This window comes from Monodelphis domestica, chromosome X (genome assembly GCF_027887165.1).
Source record: "Monodelphis domestica isolate mMonDom1 chromosome X, mMonDom1.pri, whole genome shotgun sequence".
Lineage (NCBI taxonomy): Eukaryota > Metazoa > Chordata > Mammalia > Didelphimorphia > Didelphidae > Monodelphis > Monodelphis domestica.
The window spans coordinates 47,556,991-47,573,865 of NC_077235.1; the positions used below are offsets into that span (position 1 = coordinate 47,556,991).

Sequence of the window (16,875 nt, forward strand, 5' to 3'; positions counted from 1 at the left end):
CCTATTGCCCAGCTCTGATCACATTACCAACTTTTTTATCCAGCTAATAGTCCCCAAAAGAAAAATTTATAGTTCCAAGGTTCTATGTGACTAACCCTTCAGTTGGTATCTGTCCCAGACCTTTGGTAGTTCTTTATTGCCTACTGATTAAAGTCCAGACTCCTTACCTTGGCATTAAAGGCCCTTCTGTGATTCAGCTTTGCAGTTTCTCTCTTTGGTTACATACTCCATCACTGTTTTGTGTTCTATCTGATCTGGACCAGTCACCATTTGGAAAAACATATCCTTTACCTGTTGTTTTTATTCAGTTTCTTCTCTTCCTGAAATACCTTCATTCCCTCACACTCCATTCTCCACTTCTTAGAATTCTAGGGATCCTTTCAAACCCAGGGACAATGCAACCCCCCACCCCACCCAAAGCCTTTCCTGAGTTCCCCCTTTGGAAATGCTCTGCCTTCCTTCGTAACTTGAATAGAACATTGCGCTTAGCACTTTAACCATATTCTCCTCTGGATTTAGAATGCAAGTTAAGTGTAAGTCCTAGTACTTATCACAGGGTCTTAACCACAATGTTTAAGAAGTTTATTGAGTTGAGTTACAGTTGTTATTGTAGGCTTATTTATCTTTCTATCTCCTAAAGCCTAGCATGGTATGTGGTGGTAGTAGTAATAGTAATAGTAGTAATTGTTGTTACTTAAATGTTGGAATGAATGAATAAATGTAGTTGAAGTGTTAGAGCCATTAGGTTATATAAATGTCTGTCTTAAGGTTGATGGCACCTCCAAATTCTTTTCTTTGATTGCTTAAGGTAAGAACTCCTTAACCTGGTTATAAAAATGGTAATTACCAAGAGAAGCAAAAATGGACATTTTGGGAAGCTTTTGTGAGTTCTCAGAGAACTCAAGAGAAACAAGAAAAAAACAAGAAAAAAATGTATTGACTGGTTAAATAAAAAACAACCTACTTCCAGTCAGCAATATTAGGTTCCTGAAAGCATTTTCTATGAGTTTGTGTTGAGGGTAGGGGGAGAGTGTTGGTAGGAGTGTCTCAATTAAAGATGAGAAAAGGGAAGGATATATAAAGGAAATAGTGACATTCCTACTTTTGAGAGGAAGCCAGAAAACAGGCCTCTCCAGTTGTGAACCTGATGAAGTTGTAGCACTTCTATCTGGACAAACACTTAGGACACATTTCCATTATCTTGACAAATATTTGGCTAGATGAATGGAACCGGTTATTGGTTTGGTTTTAGTTTTTTGAAAAATTTTGGCATGCTAGGATTCTAGATTGAGAGCTGGAAGGGAAATTATATAGTTCAACAGCATATTTTACAGATGCAGAAATGCCAAGGTCACACAGCTTACAATAGCAGAAGCCAGGCTAGAACTCAAGGCCTGACTCGAAATCCAGTATTCTTTCCACTACAACCATACTTCCTTGTCCAGATTCTGACTGCCCTTGATCTTGAAGGAAAAGTTTATTATTTAAATTTTGTGACTCCTGCAACTTTTTTCAAACCAACTCTGCTGAGTCTCACCCAAGGAATCAAGTGGAAGACATTCTGTTGTGATATGTCCTCTTCAATTATCTTAATCGCTTTTGTTGACCCTTTATCAGTTAAATGCAGACCAGAGTAGGACACTTGAAGTGAAACAGGTTGGATTCAATCTCCACACTTAATTCAGCCACCTGAAAAGATCTTTCAAATTCAAAATATATCATTCCCTCTCTCTCCCTCTGCCACACTAGGTATGAATCAACAGCAAGGGGAGAGTAGCTCATTTTAGAGCTTGGTGGTAGGATCTTAGAGAAAAGGGATGGAAAGTTGATATAAGGGCAGAATAAGGAAACTGGAATTGTTTTATGCTCCTCAACTCAGTTCTTTGAAGTGTGTCTACGTTACTTTATGAGAAGTATTAGGACTTCTCTGAATGACAGACATGTTCATTTTTTAAAAAATTTCTTCAGACATTTAAAAATCTTTAATCTCTATGGATCTCATTTTCCCTCTCCAGAAACTTAGAGGAGTTGATTAGATGACCTCTAAATTTACTTTCAGCTCTAATATTGTATGATTTTATTCATTTTTCTGCCCATCTCCATCTACCTCCTTCACAAAACATGGCCAGATTCTTCCTGGGATCTCTAGTCTTCTAATTAGTTGCCTTCTTTATCTACCCAGAAGCAAACCACTCTTCTAACCAAACTGTTCCACTTCTCCCTTAGTGTGTATCTGTGTATCTATTTGACTGAAAGAATTGAGTCAAAAGGACCATTTATATGTGTGTGCGTGCGGCGTGTGTGTGCCAGTGTGTCTGTCAGTCATCCTCTTGGAACCTCCTCCCCTCTATTTATACCTTACCTCAGTTTTAAAATACCAAAAATCCTTTGTAGTATCAGTATCGCCATAAAAGGAGAATTCTTTTTTAACCCCTTCTTTCTTAATAACAACTCTGTAAGACAGAAGGTCAGCAGCTAAACTAACAGGGTTAAGTGACTTGCCCAGGGCCACACAGGGCCTTCCTAGCTAGGAAGTATTTGAGGGCAAATTTGAACCTAGGTTTTCCTGACTCCGGACCTGATGCTTTTATCCACCGTGCCACCGAGCTGCCTCCTAAGGAGAGTTTGTAAATGGGTCTGGGTTTACTTATGTATGCAACAAGTTGGCCTAGAAATGTAACTTAAAATTTTGGTTCCAATTAAATGGGAATCTGATGTTGTAAAATTTCATTTTCTTGACTGTAATGCTCCTAGTCTGATGTTCTGTATCACATCTCCATGCTTCCCATTCTGTTTATCTCTAAGAAAATTTCCAAAACAAAAATGTTATATTGGAATGGATTTTCTTCATTAGAGGTTTTTCCTTCTGTACACTGCTTTGGATCTTTGAAACTTATGTATTATCAGGGGCACCTAGGTAGCCCAGTGGGTAGAGAGCCATCCCTGGAGTTGGGAGGACCTTGATTCAGATATGACCTCAGACATTCCCTAGCTATGTGACCCTGGGCAAGTCACTTAAAAACCCCATTTGCTTAGCACTTGCTATTCTTCTGTCTTTAAATTGATACTAAGACAGGAAGTAAGACTTTACCCAAAAAAAAACTTGTTTACTATTCAAAAATAGGGTACAACAGTGGTTTCTGCAACTTTTTCAAGTATCAGGATCTTTTTGGGGACTCAAATATTTCATGAATTCCCACATATTCATTTTCTTATTAATATTCACTGACTGAAAAGACACGAGAAAAAATTACTATGACTTCAGTACGTTTTTTAAATGAATTTGTATTAATCACAACATCTATGTACTTTTGAAAACTAGTACTGCATATGTTGTGGCATTCATTGTATAGTAGGTATGTTTGCTTATTTTCAAAAAATGACTTTTTACAATGAAATTAACATGAATATTTCAATAGGCAAAAACAAAAAAGAATAATGAGACAATCTGTTATATACAATTTTTCTTTCTCATACATACAAATTGGTTTTAAAAAATAATTCAGATTTAACATAGCAACATGTAGGGAGTAACTACACTCCTCTGCTTGTCCATGTCCTTTTCTGAATGCCCTTTCCTATGCATTTTTAATTATTCATGGACATTATTTTCTTCTATTTTTTAAATATCACTATCCCCTGTAACTTCCAACTCAGCTTCCCCATCCCACCTCCCAAAGGAAAAAGTGTCTCCTTTGTAATGAATAAGTTGTTGTTCAGTTGTGTCCACCTCTTCATGACCCCATGGCCTGTATTGTCTCTGGCCTTTTCTTGGCCAGGGTATAGGAGTGGTTCACCATTTCCTTCTTCAGTGGATTAAGGCAAATAGAGGTGAAGTGACTTATCTAGGGTCACATAGCTCTTAGTTTCTGAGGCTGGATTTAAACTCAGGTCTTCTTAACTCTAGACCCAGGGCTCTGTCCACTGAACTATCTAGGAACCATAATAAATAAGTGGAGTCAGGCAAAACAGATACAGATATTGACTGGCTTTGAAAACAACTGTCTCCTGCACTTTTGATCCACCACCTACCAAGAGATGGGAAGCATACTTCCCCAGTAGTATTCTAGAATCCTAATGGTTGTCTTAATGATTATAGTTTAAGTCATTGTGTAAATTGATCACTTGGCCCTGTCCATTTTATTTTTTATCAGTGTGTGGTGAATCCTTTCTGAATTTTTTGAATGTCTTTTTCATCACTTTTGATGCCCTCTGGAGACCAGATGCTTCCATCTATTGCCCCATCCCTAGGTCCTCCTCCAGGACAAACAGGGTACCTAGGTCTCTGACCAGGCTTAGATACTTGTACCTACTGTGAAGTATACCTCTTTAAAATATCACAGGACACATCACTACCTCAACTTGGAGATCGAAACTCAAGGGAGACCCTCCAGTAGTCTAATCTTATGCTTTCTTCAATGAACTTTTCTCTAACCAATGATATTCTCTCTGGATTCACTGTTAAATTGTCAGCATACTTTTATCCCCTTATACTTGTCCTATCCCAGGAATTCTGAATCCCCAACTGACTTCTCCAAATTTAACTCACACCTCCTTCATATCTGTCTGCCTCACTCATACCTCCCTAATGCCCCATTCCACATCTGCATGCCTCTTCTGCCTACTGTGCCTTCTAGAATATTTGCTTCTCAATCAACAAACTTCTTTTGACCCTTAAGACATAGCTGATGACACTGCTTCTCTCCATATATTACCAAGCATCAGCTACATTTTCTATCCCATCCTCTAATTTACTCGTCTCCCTGCCGCTCCCCTCCTCCCATCTTCCTGTCTCCCCCTGACCTCTCATTTGAATCCATCTTCCATCCATTGTTTTCCACAAAACTTCCAGTCTCTTCCTACCACGTTCATTAAGCAGTCTCTCCCCCTTTGAGGTCTATTCGTAGTAATTTTATGTTTGTGATGTGTGTATGTGCTTTTTGTACATACACACAACTTATAAGTTAAAGCAGTTAAATACACAAGTTCAAGTCTGGTCTCAGACACTTAGTAGCTGTGTGACCCTGTCTGCCTCAGTTTCCTCATCTGAAAAATAAGCTGGAGAAGGAAGTGGCAGACCACTTCAATATTTTTGCCATGAATACCAAACTGGGTTAGAGATTCTTGGACACTACTGAAAACCACTGAACAATAACAACAAATTAAATACAAAGTAGTTTGGGAGGAAGGACATTGACATTTGGAATCCCAGGGCATCCAGCAGAAGATGGCACCTGAGCTGCATCTTGGAGGAAGAGAGGGACTCTGTGAGACCAAGACCAAGATAGTGCCAATGCATGAAGGCTGGAGTTGTAAGGAATAGAGAGGAGCCTGGTTTAGCTAGATTTCCCACTGTGAGAGGGAGAATGAAGTCCAGGGTAGATAGATGGAAAGCTAGGGTGTAGCCAGATTGTTTAGAGCTTTTTTACCAGCTAAACAGAGGAGTTGATATTTTAGCTTAGAATCAATAAGAAACCCTGTAGTTGGTTGAGTAGGGAAATCCCATGGTCAGAGCAATGCTTTAAGGAAGATTACCTAGAAAAATCTCTATTTTGTCCTCTTTGACCATATGGTAGGTGGAACCTCAGAAATGATTTAATTTGCATTTTCCTGCCTATTAATGAGTTGTAATATTTTTTAGAATGTGGTTGATGCATTGTATTTCTTCCTTTGAAAGAAAGTTGAAATTTCTGAGGATCCTTTGAAATAATTGGAAATGCCCAGGGAGTATTTTGAAAACAGGGTTATAAATCACTCTACTAAGAATTTGCTTGGGTCTCTGTAGGAATAATTGAACAGAAGAGAATAGTCATAGTTTGGTGTTTACTTACAACTTAATTTCCTGGAATCCACTTCTCTAATGGGCCTGGCTTACAAAGCTGGACCCTGGCCTTGTTTGGAATAAGTATTAATCACATAGAGAAAGAAGAAGAAATAAGCCGAGGAATTGAAAAATCCCCTTCAGGCCCTCTTCCTTTTCCTGGTAATTATAGATAATTCTTTTTCCAAACTCTATTTGCCCTTAACCTGCTGACTGCTTCCTATCTGAACATCTTTCTCAGCAGTCCTTAAAAGCAGCCACTTAGAATAAGGTCTTGGTCTTGGAAAAAGAGAGTCAGAATTTTCCTTCCAGGAGAAAAGTCATATTTGCACATACCAACGTTTGATTTACTCTTTTAAAACCTTCTGTTTCACCATGTCTATATGTCTGAATACAAACAAGTGAAGGCTAAAGGAGGCAGGGCATGTGGGAAGATGAGCCAAAGGAATTCTAGGTAAGGGTTGTTTTAAGCTAGATATATGTTCAGTTTTAGTTATGTCCGACTCTTCGTGTCCAGAACAGATATATGTGAACTAATCATTCCAAGATTAAAACCTTCAGTTAAGTAATTCATTTGGATTAGTCTATGGCAGACTTAAATAATTTTTTTTTTACTTTTTGGAGCTGTAGCTATTTCATCTATAAAAAGGGAGATGTAGTTAGCTGACTTCTAAGATTTCTTCCAGTTCTGATATTATATAATAATAATTTATTATTGTAGCTAACTTTTATATGACACCTACCATGTGCCATGCATTATGTATGCTAAGCATTTCACAATAATTATCTCATTTTGATCCTCACAACAACCCTAGGAGAGAGATGCTTTCATTATCCCTATTTTATAGTTGAGGAATCTGATACCAAAAAAGTGACTTACCCAGGGTCATGCTGCTATTAAGTGTCAGAGGTCAAATTCGAATTCAGGTCTTCCCAACTCCAGGCCCAGTATTCTATCCACTGTGCTGACTAGCTGCTGTGAATTCATTCCAGGCCTCACAGTATGAATGAGAACTTTAGAAAATTAATAAGCTGTTTGGAGCAGTTTAACCATTTTGTAGATGGATTTGCAGACAACCCCAGAAATCTTACATATTAAGCATACTTGAAAAGCCACAGAAAATCTAAAGTCTTAAATTTCAAATGGCCCTCCTTTTATTACTGTTTGATTTATTCTTCCTCATTGGAGCACATTTAATACAGTCATGGTGTAATTGACTTCAAAATTTGTCAGCTGGTGGAAAAGTGAGGAATGTGTTTTATTTAGCCAGGAGTTTAACAAATCCTTTGCCCCCAAAGTAAGAATAAACTCACTCCTGGAGCCAAGCATGGGAGCTGAATAAATTAATTCATGGTGGCTCTTTATTTTCATTTTGCTATCCAAACAGTAGTAAGTACAAAATCAACTAATTCATAAAAACAAGCAAACTAATTTCCTGGGATCATAAATTAAACCAAAACCTTTCTGAAATTGTGACTCCTCCACTTTTATTCATAAAACTTGCAACCAAAATCTTTGCTAGTAACTATTCCCATTGCTACAGAATAAAAATACTCCTTTTTTTGGTTTCTAGTTTTTCCTTTTGTAGACAAGATTCTAAAGAGAACTACTATAGAGCCATAACTGCAAATATTCTAGGCATTGCCTTGAAGAGGAGCAGCTGTGGTTGACAGTGTAGAATTGCTGAATAAGTATTGTGATTAGTATTTATCATTGGCATCACTCGAGATTAAGCCCTTGGAGATGATTGTTCCTGGGCACAGCTTTAGGAGGGTTATTAGCGTGATAGAACTAGTTGTCATGGAGAAGTGTTCTTCCTTCCAAGCTTGCTTGCCTTCCATTGGACTCTGTTAGAGCAAAGCCTTAGTAGGACAGTTGGAGGGTTTTTTTTTGGAGGAAAGAGAGACAGTATTTGATTGCTTTAAAGATGAAAATCTTTAATAGCTAATATTCAGTGTTGAGAAAAGACCTCAAAATTTTCATGTTGTCTTTTTTATGTATTAACTATTTCAAAAAAAGTTTGTGTATTATCATATCCAATCCACCTAGCCCTTTACATTGGTGATTTGATCCACTTGTGATACTTTGCTTGAGCCTACAATTGAGTACTGGGGAAACAACACCTCAAATTTTTTTCTTACCTTTCCCTCCACGCCATGTGAGAGGGTTTTGGTTTTACAAGGTTTTTTTTTTCTAAACTTAGTATCTCCATAATCACAGTCTATCTTATTTTTTAAAATGCCTTCCCACTGTCACATTTTCATTACATGCAAGTATTTTGCCAAAACCTATATTTTAAAATACTTTATTCAGTCCACGTTATCAAGACTCCTACAATCCTGTGCATTAAGAAGTAACATTATTTTTAGACTAGTATTTGAAAATAAAGTTGCTTCTTAGTTCACAATGGGTCTTGGTTCTCAGGCATAGGGAGTGCCTTTAAACATTCATTTTTCACACATATTAATGTCTCTTTCAAAAATGAATCTTTTGGGGATTGACCAAGCTTTTAAATTTGTGCTCTACTTGGGCTTACCCTTGACCTTCTGGGACTGTCAGCTTAAACAGAATATAGTAGTATGTCTTCACTGATTATACAGAACATAGGCTCTGTAGCCAACCCTTGCAACCAACTTGCTTCCAGACATATTTTCAGGGTTTGATTTTAATCTTTGAGGCTTAATATAGTTTGAGCTTTCTTCACTTAAGAGATCTAACCTTCTCTGGAGAAACTCTCAAATGAAATTTGTGTTGCCTCCTGCTAACAGTTCTGAGGTTTGAATCCCAAGGGTACAAAGACAAGTAGGGGTTTCTGAGAGAACACACTTATCTGTTTTCATCTTTGTACATATGCTTGAAGACCTTGATAAATGAGTGATTAACTTCAGTGGATCAGTGATCTCAAGGGTGGTGGGAGTGAGTGATTCATGCATTTAAAAATGAATTAAGGAAAGTCTAGTATGCCTAACTCTAATTCAGTTCTTGTGGTTTTTATGGCATACTCCTTGGCAAGTTTTGTCATTTTTACCTACACAAGTGTTCCTGCAACTGTCCCTTTCTCATCAGTCATGAAGTTTCAATCCTAGTTCAATTTTATTATTTTTTGCCAATTACATGTAGTAACAAATTTCTGTATAAGTTTTCCTAAGTTATATGATCTAACTTAATCTCCCTCCCTTCCTTCTCTTCCCCCCTCTCAGTGTTGGCAGATGATTCGTCTATCCTAGCTCAGGCCTTCATCACTCTCCTAGACTGTTGCCATAGCCTCCTAATTAGAATCCCTTCTTCCAGGCTGTCCCCTCTCCAATCTCTCTCCAGGTTCCCTTTCACAGAGCTGCCAAATTGATATGTCTAAAGCACAGATCTGACTATGTCTACTCTCCGCTTAGAAATCTTCCAAGGATCATCATTTTAGGATAAAATACAAAGTCCCCAGCCTGGCATTTAAGGCCTTCTTTCAAGGTATTTTGTATGATTTGACATATGGATGAGTGATACTTTGTTGGAGGGGAGAGCCTTTAAGGCATTGTTTTGCTCTATAGAATCAAATCATGTTTTAGAATCAATAAATACTTATATTCTCTGCACCTTTAAGTCAGTTGTAGAAATAAAAATATGGTTAGCCATAGGATATTCTTTATAGAAGCTTGCCTCTTCCTTTTAATGTTGTTACTTTCTGGTTCTCTGCTATATTGTCCTTCACTTCTGTTTATTTGCCCTTGTCCTCTCTTTGTTTCCTTTGCATGTTTGTCACTGTGGATTCAAGTTTCTTTGTCCTGCCAATTTTTTTCCACACAGGCCATAAATTCTACTTTTAAAATTCTTATTGTTCTTTTAAATTATTCAAGAACCTCCTTCTGGGGTTCCATGCTCTATTGGGAATTCACAGGGTCCTCTGTTTCAACAGGAAATAACTAGTTTTCTTTTGTCTTACAAGATTTATTCAGAAATGTCTGAATGCATTTAGATGATCTAGAGGCTCTCATCACTTTTGTTAATATCTTGGCTTATCTGCTTGTGTTTAAGATCTTTAGCTGAGTTTTTGTCCTCCTGAAATTCTTGGTAATTTAAATCTTTCCTTTATATGACCCTATCATTTTCTGACTCCTTTCTTTGATAGCATTCACCCAGGGTTGGACCCCAAAGTTATCTCATCTTCCTCCCTTGCCAGAGAATTCCTGTTTTACTGGCTTTGGTTTCTGCCCCAGTTGACTTCTGAGGGGACAGAACTCATCCCACCTGGGTGCTGGCCAAGCCCCCTTTCCCCTCAGACCTAGTGGAGTCCTGCCCCAGTTAGTTCCTTTTCTTCTTTAGTTCTCTGTCTGAGTACTCTTCCAGTGCAGAGGGCTGCCATGCTGTGGTCTTAGCCAGAGCAAGCTTCTGCCTTTTGCTTTTCCGTGGCACAAGGTTGGAGTGAGGGGTGGCAGTTGAATTCTGGTGCATCTCTGCCAGAGTGGGGTGATGAATGGAAGAGGGGATATAGAGTGAGTACATTGGGTCTTCGGGCTTAGCCTTCTCTATTACTTGATCATTGGGTTATTACTTAAGGGTTCTTAGTATCTTAGACTATGGAGCTAGCTGAAATTGAAAACTATTTCAGATAAATTTGAGATGTAAGGATTGGAGAAAGTCCTCAATCTTGTTGTTTATGACCCAGAATTCCCATTCTCTCTTCCGTGATGCTTTCAATTTGCATTTAGATTGTGTTCATGAAAGTTCTATATAATTAAGAATGTAGCATGTGGGTTGGCAAGTTCTAATATTTTATTCACTGTTGTCATAAATAATGTAGTCCAAGCCCCCCCAATACCTTTGGTGTTTTCCTCTCTTTCAGATTCCTTAAGGATTGAGCCCTTAACACCTTCAGAATTGTGATATTTCTTGCATTGATCTTCTCTGGGTATACCTGCTTTAGTTTAACCTCTCCAACTGATTTTCCATCTCAGTAGAGATGGGGAGACCCTCAGCATTGGACAGAAAATCAAATAGAGCACTCATGGGGAGTTTGGAAATTTACATCAAAAGGCAGTAAAGGAAAGGGGGTTTGAGTAAGAGGAGACAGGTCTGGAATTGAGGCATTCAGCTGTGAGGGATTCCTACTAGTATTGAGGCCTAAAAACAGTTTACTGGAATATCATAATATACTTTGCATGCCAGAAACTATATTAAAACATTACAATATTGCAAGATGCTGGAAGACTAACTTTTGTAGTAGACTTTGCCAATCTCAGGCAGTCTGCTTCTGACATGATAATGATAACTTTGCTTGTAGCTTTGGTGTACTATTTTTATGACCTTTTTCAAAATTTTGATATGAAAGAGAATTCAGGATACTTATTTCTTTGGTGAGTCTAAACTCTTTTGAGCAAGTAGGACTTTAATATAAGGAAGGGCAGCAGATAAAAATTCCACTTGGGAAAGTATTTTGGTCTAGTAGGAAGGCATCAGCAAGCCTTACCTATGAGGATGGAAACCACAACCATTTTTTGTAGCCAGATAGCATGTCCTCTTTGTTACTCCTTTCTTCCATCCTGTACTGCCTGTAAAGAGATCCGGTTTCTAACTCTGCCTGTGTTACCAACTTTCCGTGATACCTAGGACATAACAATTTCCTTTTGAGGGCCTCAGTTTCTTCATCTGTAAAATTAAAACAGTTGTATTAAGTGATTTTGAAGGTTCTTTCCACTCTATGATATTCATTAATTAAAAGGTAGAACAACTGATGGACTTGTTAGGTATTAGTTAGAGTAAATAAAGGATGGAACTAAAGTGTTGTGTTGGACACTAGGGGTTTTATTTCTTTCTCAAGATGTGTATTTTTTCTTGCTCTGGACCACAGAGTAAATGAAGCAGCCTTATACTTTTCAAGCCAGACTTCTGTCCCAGAGAGTCACTTCCTAACCTATGTAATAATACTGGATGATCAACCTGCAAGGCTAACTTGTAACTGAAGACAAATGTTCTTGGATGTGTGGAACAAGTAGATCACCAAAGAGATTTCCCTGAACTGAAAGTCCACATGGCAAACCCAATTTTTCTATTGATGTCTATTTCAGCTGCTGCAGCCCAAGCAATTGCAGAAGAAAGAAGAAACCAAAGTGGCACTACTATCATTTTAACTCCCTCCTCAAATTTAAAGACAACTAAACCAGGTATATAAGTCATGCAAGGCTTGTAATAACTCTCACATTGTCATCTCTGGCATTTGCCAGTATCCTGTTAACTTTCTGTCCATTTATTTTTATATAGTGATAGATGGCTCTATTCTGAAATCCGATGAAAGACAAAGACTGGCAAGAGAGCGCAGAGAAGAGCTGGGAAAACAACAAGGTATATTCGAATTTTCCTTTTTCAAAATGAGTGACTATGATCTTGTCAAGGTTAGATATTGCCAGATGGCATATTTGCTTTTTGTCAAGCTGTTTATGTTATATAATATATCATTCATGGCTATGAGATTAGCTACAGAGAACCCAAGGGAAAATGTTTGATTAGGTTAGATTTCTTAACTTTCTTAAAGAGTAAGTTCTGTTCTGGGAAAGAAAGGGAAAAGAGGAACAGCAAAGTCTTTATTTTCTTAAGACCAAGATTTTAAAAGTACCTGAATCTTCACACTAGTGAGAATGAATACTAGCAGAACTAATTCCGAAGAATGAAGAGCATCAGCCACAATACAGGTCTCTTTTTGATTGCTTTGCTTATAAATAATATCTTGCATTTAGACAGTGTTTTTTTGGTTAGAAGGCATCATCTCTGAATAATTAGTGTGGCATAATGGCAAGGGTCTTGGCATCATGCAGAAAGCCTGGCCTAATGTGCCAGTATAGACACTTAAAATTACTCTCTGACCTTAATCTCTCTGGGTCTCAGCTTCTTCATCTGTAAAATGGCAATAATAATACCACCCAGTGCAAATGACCATAAAAATAAAAATTGTTCTTTTAAAGCCTTGGCGAGGAATAAAAATTTAAAGTCCTAAACTGATGTCTCAGTGTGGCATAGAGGTGAGTAACCTTGGGTTCCAAAGCCTGTGGCAACTTTAGCACATGTGTAGCCAAAGTCAGGAAAGCTGCCATGGTAGCAGTCCCTGAGCCTTAGAGAACTTGGGAGCTGTTCCATTGATGGCAGTAGTACCCTACCAGATAAAGGAAGTCACAACCCTTAAAGTATTGAAAATAAGGATCTAAATGAGGAATCCTTCCATAACCAGAAAGAATATATTGTTCTAATGCCCTCCAAATCAGCTGGCAAAACTAGTTCTTGGCTTTATCCAAATGAATTCTAAATTACCCTAGTGTTTGATGGAACAATGATAGCAGAGTGGGAGACTCTTATTTTTAGTCCTGCACAGATCTTCCACCTAGTCTTCCTAAGTGAGGAACTATGTGGACATGGTATAATGTTATACTTTTGCCTTATGTGCTATTAGATTGATTCCAGGAATGTAGAAACTTGTGTACAAGTCTATAGAAGATCTCCTATAAAGCAAACATTAATTCCTTCCATTTTGGATGGTTGGAAAGGGAAAATTAATTTCCTTTTAAAATCCTGTATATTGGTCTGGGGTTTTGCTTCTATTGAAATTAGCCCGAGTGTTATACTTCAATGCTTTGTTATATTTGTGATCTATGTAATCATGTCCTTCAATACTATAGATCACTACCTATTCATACCATCTTATTCTGTGTGCCTATTCTCTATTTTCTTTCATAAATCCACCATAGGGAGCCCACTAGTCAAGGCCTTCTTCTTAAACAGCACTTTAGGCTTCCCGTTTATTATTTCTTTCTTTTCAACATTAGTCCCCCAGCTTCACTGATCATACATCTCCTCGATATGCCACTTCTTGTGTGCAAATCATTGTTAGTAATATCCTCTAGATTACCCCCAGCCCTAGTCTTTCCATTTGGGTCACTTCCAGTTTTGATTCTCAAAAGATCCATGGTGTTCCATGGTTTATAGTTGTACAGCTTCACTAAGAAAAATACTGGTGTTAAAAAGGTGAGTATTTGTTTCAGGAAACAGATTGGGAAGAGTTGCTCAATTCGCTAAAAGCAATCCAGCTAGCTTTTGTTCTGCTCTTCAGCTTTGGGCCCAAGCTTACTGACCTATAGTTTACAGATTTTTCTATTGAAAATTTGGACATTTGCCTTTCTCCATTCTCCAGCAGTAGGTGCCTTGTCTGTTTCCCATTATTTCTAATTAATGCTTTATTCTGTTCTGTGTAATTCTTAGCACCTTCTGCTCCCTCTTATACAGCTGTGCCCCTTCTTTTCAGAAACTGAAGTAGAACTCACTCTAGCAATGACCAATTTGATTATTCTGTTTCATGGGTTGCTATGGTCAAAAATTTGAGCACCTAGTGGCCAGCCTGCTGATAATATATTGGACTGGTCTTCAGGTTGCAGGGCATTCTGAGACTATACTCAGAACTTTCCTAGCAGAACCTGCCAAAATTTGTGCTTAACTGTCATGATTTTCAAGGACCCAGAGGTACCTAAAAGCCGCATGAAGCGCTGGAGTAGGACTTTGTGGTAAGTATATAACCTAAATACTGATGTTGAAATTTGAGCTCAGACTCAGTTGCCAGACTTCCAAAATAAGCCTTAAATTTTCATGTTTGAGATCTCTAGATACAGTTGGTAGAAGACCTTAATACAATCAATTCTGTAGTGGTTGTCTGTGTATACTTAACAGGTCTTCAGCCAACACAAATGGCACCTAGTTTGACTTAATAATAGGCAAGTTGTATCATTTAGGAAAAGGGGTGAATAGCATTTGCTTCTTCCTTCTCCGTGTGCTTTTTCTTCTGTGTTTTTTTTAAATTAACAATACTCTTTGAATATTGTAGCTTTTAGAGAAATACAATTACTTGAGAAAGAAAAGAAGGCAAAACGCCAATATGAAAAACAGATTGAAGAAAGACAGAGAAAGATAAAAGAACAGAAAGAGAAAGAACAGCAACGGCGAGCAGCTGTCGAAGAGAAAAGGAGACAAAAATTAGACGAAGAAAAGGTGGGCTATATGTTTGCTTAATGCTTCTGAACCTCTCTCTGGGCAGGTCACTTCACAGCTCTTGGCCTCAATTTCCTTATCTGGAAAAATGGAACCAGAATAGCACTTACTTCACTCTCCTGTGGTTGTTGTGAGGATCAAATGAGCTAATATCTTAGCAAAGTGTAGGCACTGCATCAATGCTTCTTCCCTTCCTTTCTTCTAATATAGTACAAATAATCCCAAATGGGATAGTTTTCTAACAGCCTCATGTCGTTCTTTATTTTATCTTTTCTCTTACTAGCCCTTTTTATGGAAAACCAAGTTTACTGCACCTTCTCTTTTTCCCCCTTCCTCCTTCTATATTATATCTGTCTACTTGCCTCATCTGTTACTGGTTATTAAGTCCTAGAATCTTCATGAGTAGCTGCTTCACAGCTCAGAGAATAAACTCCTGCACTGCTAAAGGAACTGGACTGCAATTTCCCTATGAGGACAACAGACTGTAGAGCTGGACTAGGCTGGATCAGGGCCCACAGAAAACTGATTGCTGCTTCATTTTGTCCAAAGCTCCTTGCCCTTGCCCTTCTCTCTGACCTTGATTTTTCTCCTTCAGCCATAGGTAACCTACCAAGGATTTTTCTAGTGTTTCACTTGAATGGGGACAAGGTTCATCTGAGACTTTTTCCACACTGTCCCCTAGACAAGCTCTGATCTCCTGGCCCCTTCCTGCCCACCTTCCCTGATCTTTTCCACTTCTTGAGAGGAGGCAGGGGTTCCAAAAGATGGAAGCGAGGCATGTGGGCAGCATATAAAAGGCATGGATGTGGGAGGTTAACTGTCTTATATTGGGTACAACAAATAGTTAAGTTTAGCTGCAATTTGGGGAGTGGAGAGTTGGAGGTAAAGTGTGATAAGCCTAGAGAGGGAAGCTGGAGCCAGAGCAGGAAAGACTTTAAATGTCAAATGGAGAAAGTCACATTTTTCTAGAGGTACTGAGTATGTTTTGGAGCTTCTTGGACAGGGAAGTGCTATGGTCAAATCTCCATGTTAAGAATGTCAATTTGACACTAGTGTGGAAGAGGAATTGAAGGGGAGAGAGCCTTGATACAGGGAGGCCCATTGGGTCTGTTGGAGTTACCTAGGCTAGAGATTGAAGGCCTGAGCTAGAGTGGTTGTGGTGAGTGGAAAGAAGAGATGTTGGAGAGCCAAAATTGATGAGACTTCTCAAATAATTGTATGTGGGGGAAGAGTGAAGAGGTGGGGATGACTCCTAGGTTGTGAATTGGGGTGACTAGAAAAAATGGTGGTATCCCTAAAGTCTCTCTTATTGCAAAAGTAAAACTTAAATGATCTGGAATCCTTGGGAAATGAATCATTTCACCTAGCCCTGTTTTTAGGATACTTTTAAAAAAACCAAACTTGAAAAAATATTTGAATGGAAATATTTTTAAAATGTACTTCTTCCATTCTTCTTCCCTCAAACAGAACATATTAGACATCACTTAGTGTAATCTTGTCTCAATGGCATCATTATGATTGTTAGTTATATATAGTGACAACTTATAGGAGCCATTTTAGCATTGTAAGATTCTTTACTTCCTAACTAAGTTGCCTCTGACAGCCATGCTCTTTGAGTTACTATATTGGCTTTTTATAGTTTTTCTCTTGCTTCTCAGTGTTGTCATCATGCCTGTCCTACTTCTAGAGTGCTGTTTCTAATCTACTGTGGTCTTTGAAGCCAGATAAACAATCTCATTAGATTTGTGTATGTGAAATAAGAGGACATAGATTCAGATTGTCATTACAGTGGCTCTCCTATCAGCAGAGCCCTTTGCTATGTTATTTTTGGGAGGTTAGGGTTAATTAATTAAGGGCTTATCCAGGACAGATGTTATGGGAAAATGATATTGTAGGCTCTTCATGGACTTATTCCTGATATTTGAGCGCTAGTTTGTACTGTGTTCCTTATGTTAGTTCAGCTTGTGCCCCACAAAAAGTCAATCCCATTCCAGAATTTGTGCAGCCGTCTGTGACAGTCCTACAGGTAGAATCAGGT

At 38.3% G+C, this 16,875-nt stretch overlaps 1 protein-coding gene across 29 annotated transcripts in view; it reads left to right on the plus strand.

The window, feature by feature from the left end:
- MAP7D3 (MAP7 domain containing 3) overlaps positions 1 to 16,875 on the plus strand; it is a 79,013-nt gene that overhangs the window by 10,077 nt on the left and 52,061 nt on the right. For all 29 annotated transcript variants that reach the window (XM_056808767.1, XM_056808768.1, XM_016427177.2 and 26 more), the window contains 3 exons: positions 11,879 to 11,974; positions 12,072 to 12,152; positions 14,674 to 14,837. In XM_056808767.1, the coding sequence (XP_056664745.1) occupies positions 11,879 to 11,974; positions 12,072 to 12,152; positions 14,674 to 14,837 (341 nt within the window). The remainder of the gene's footprint in view (positions 1 to 11,878; positions 11,975 to 12,071; positions 12,153 to 14,673; positions 14,838 to 16,875) is intronic.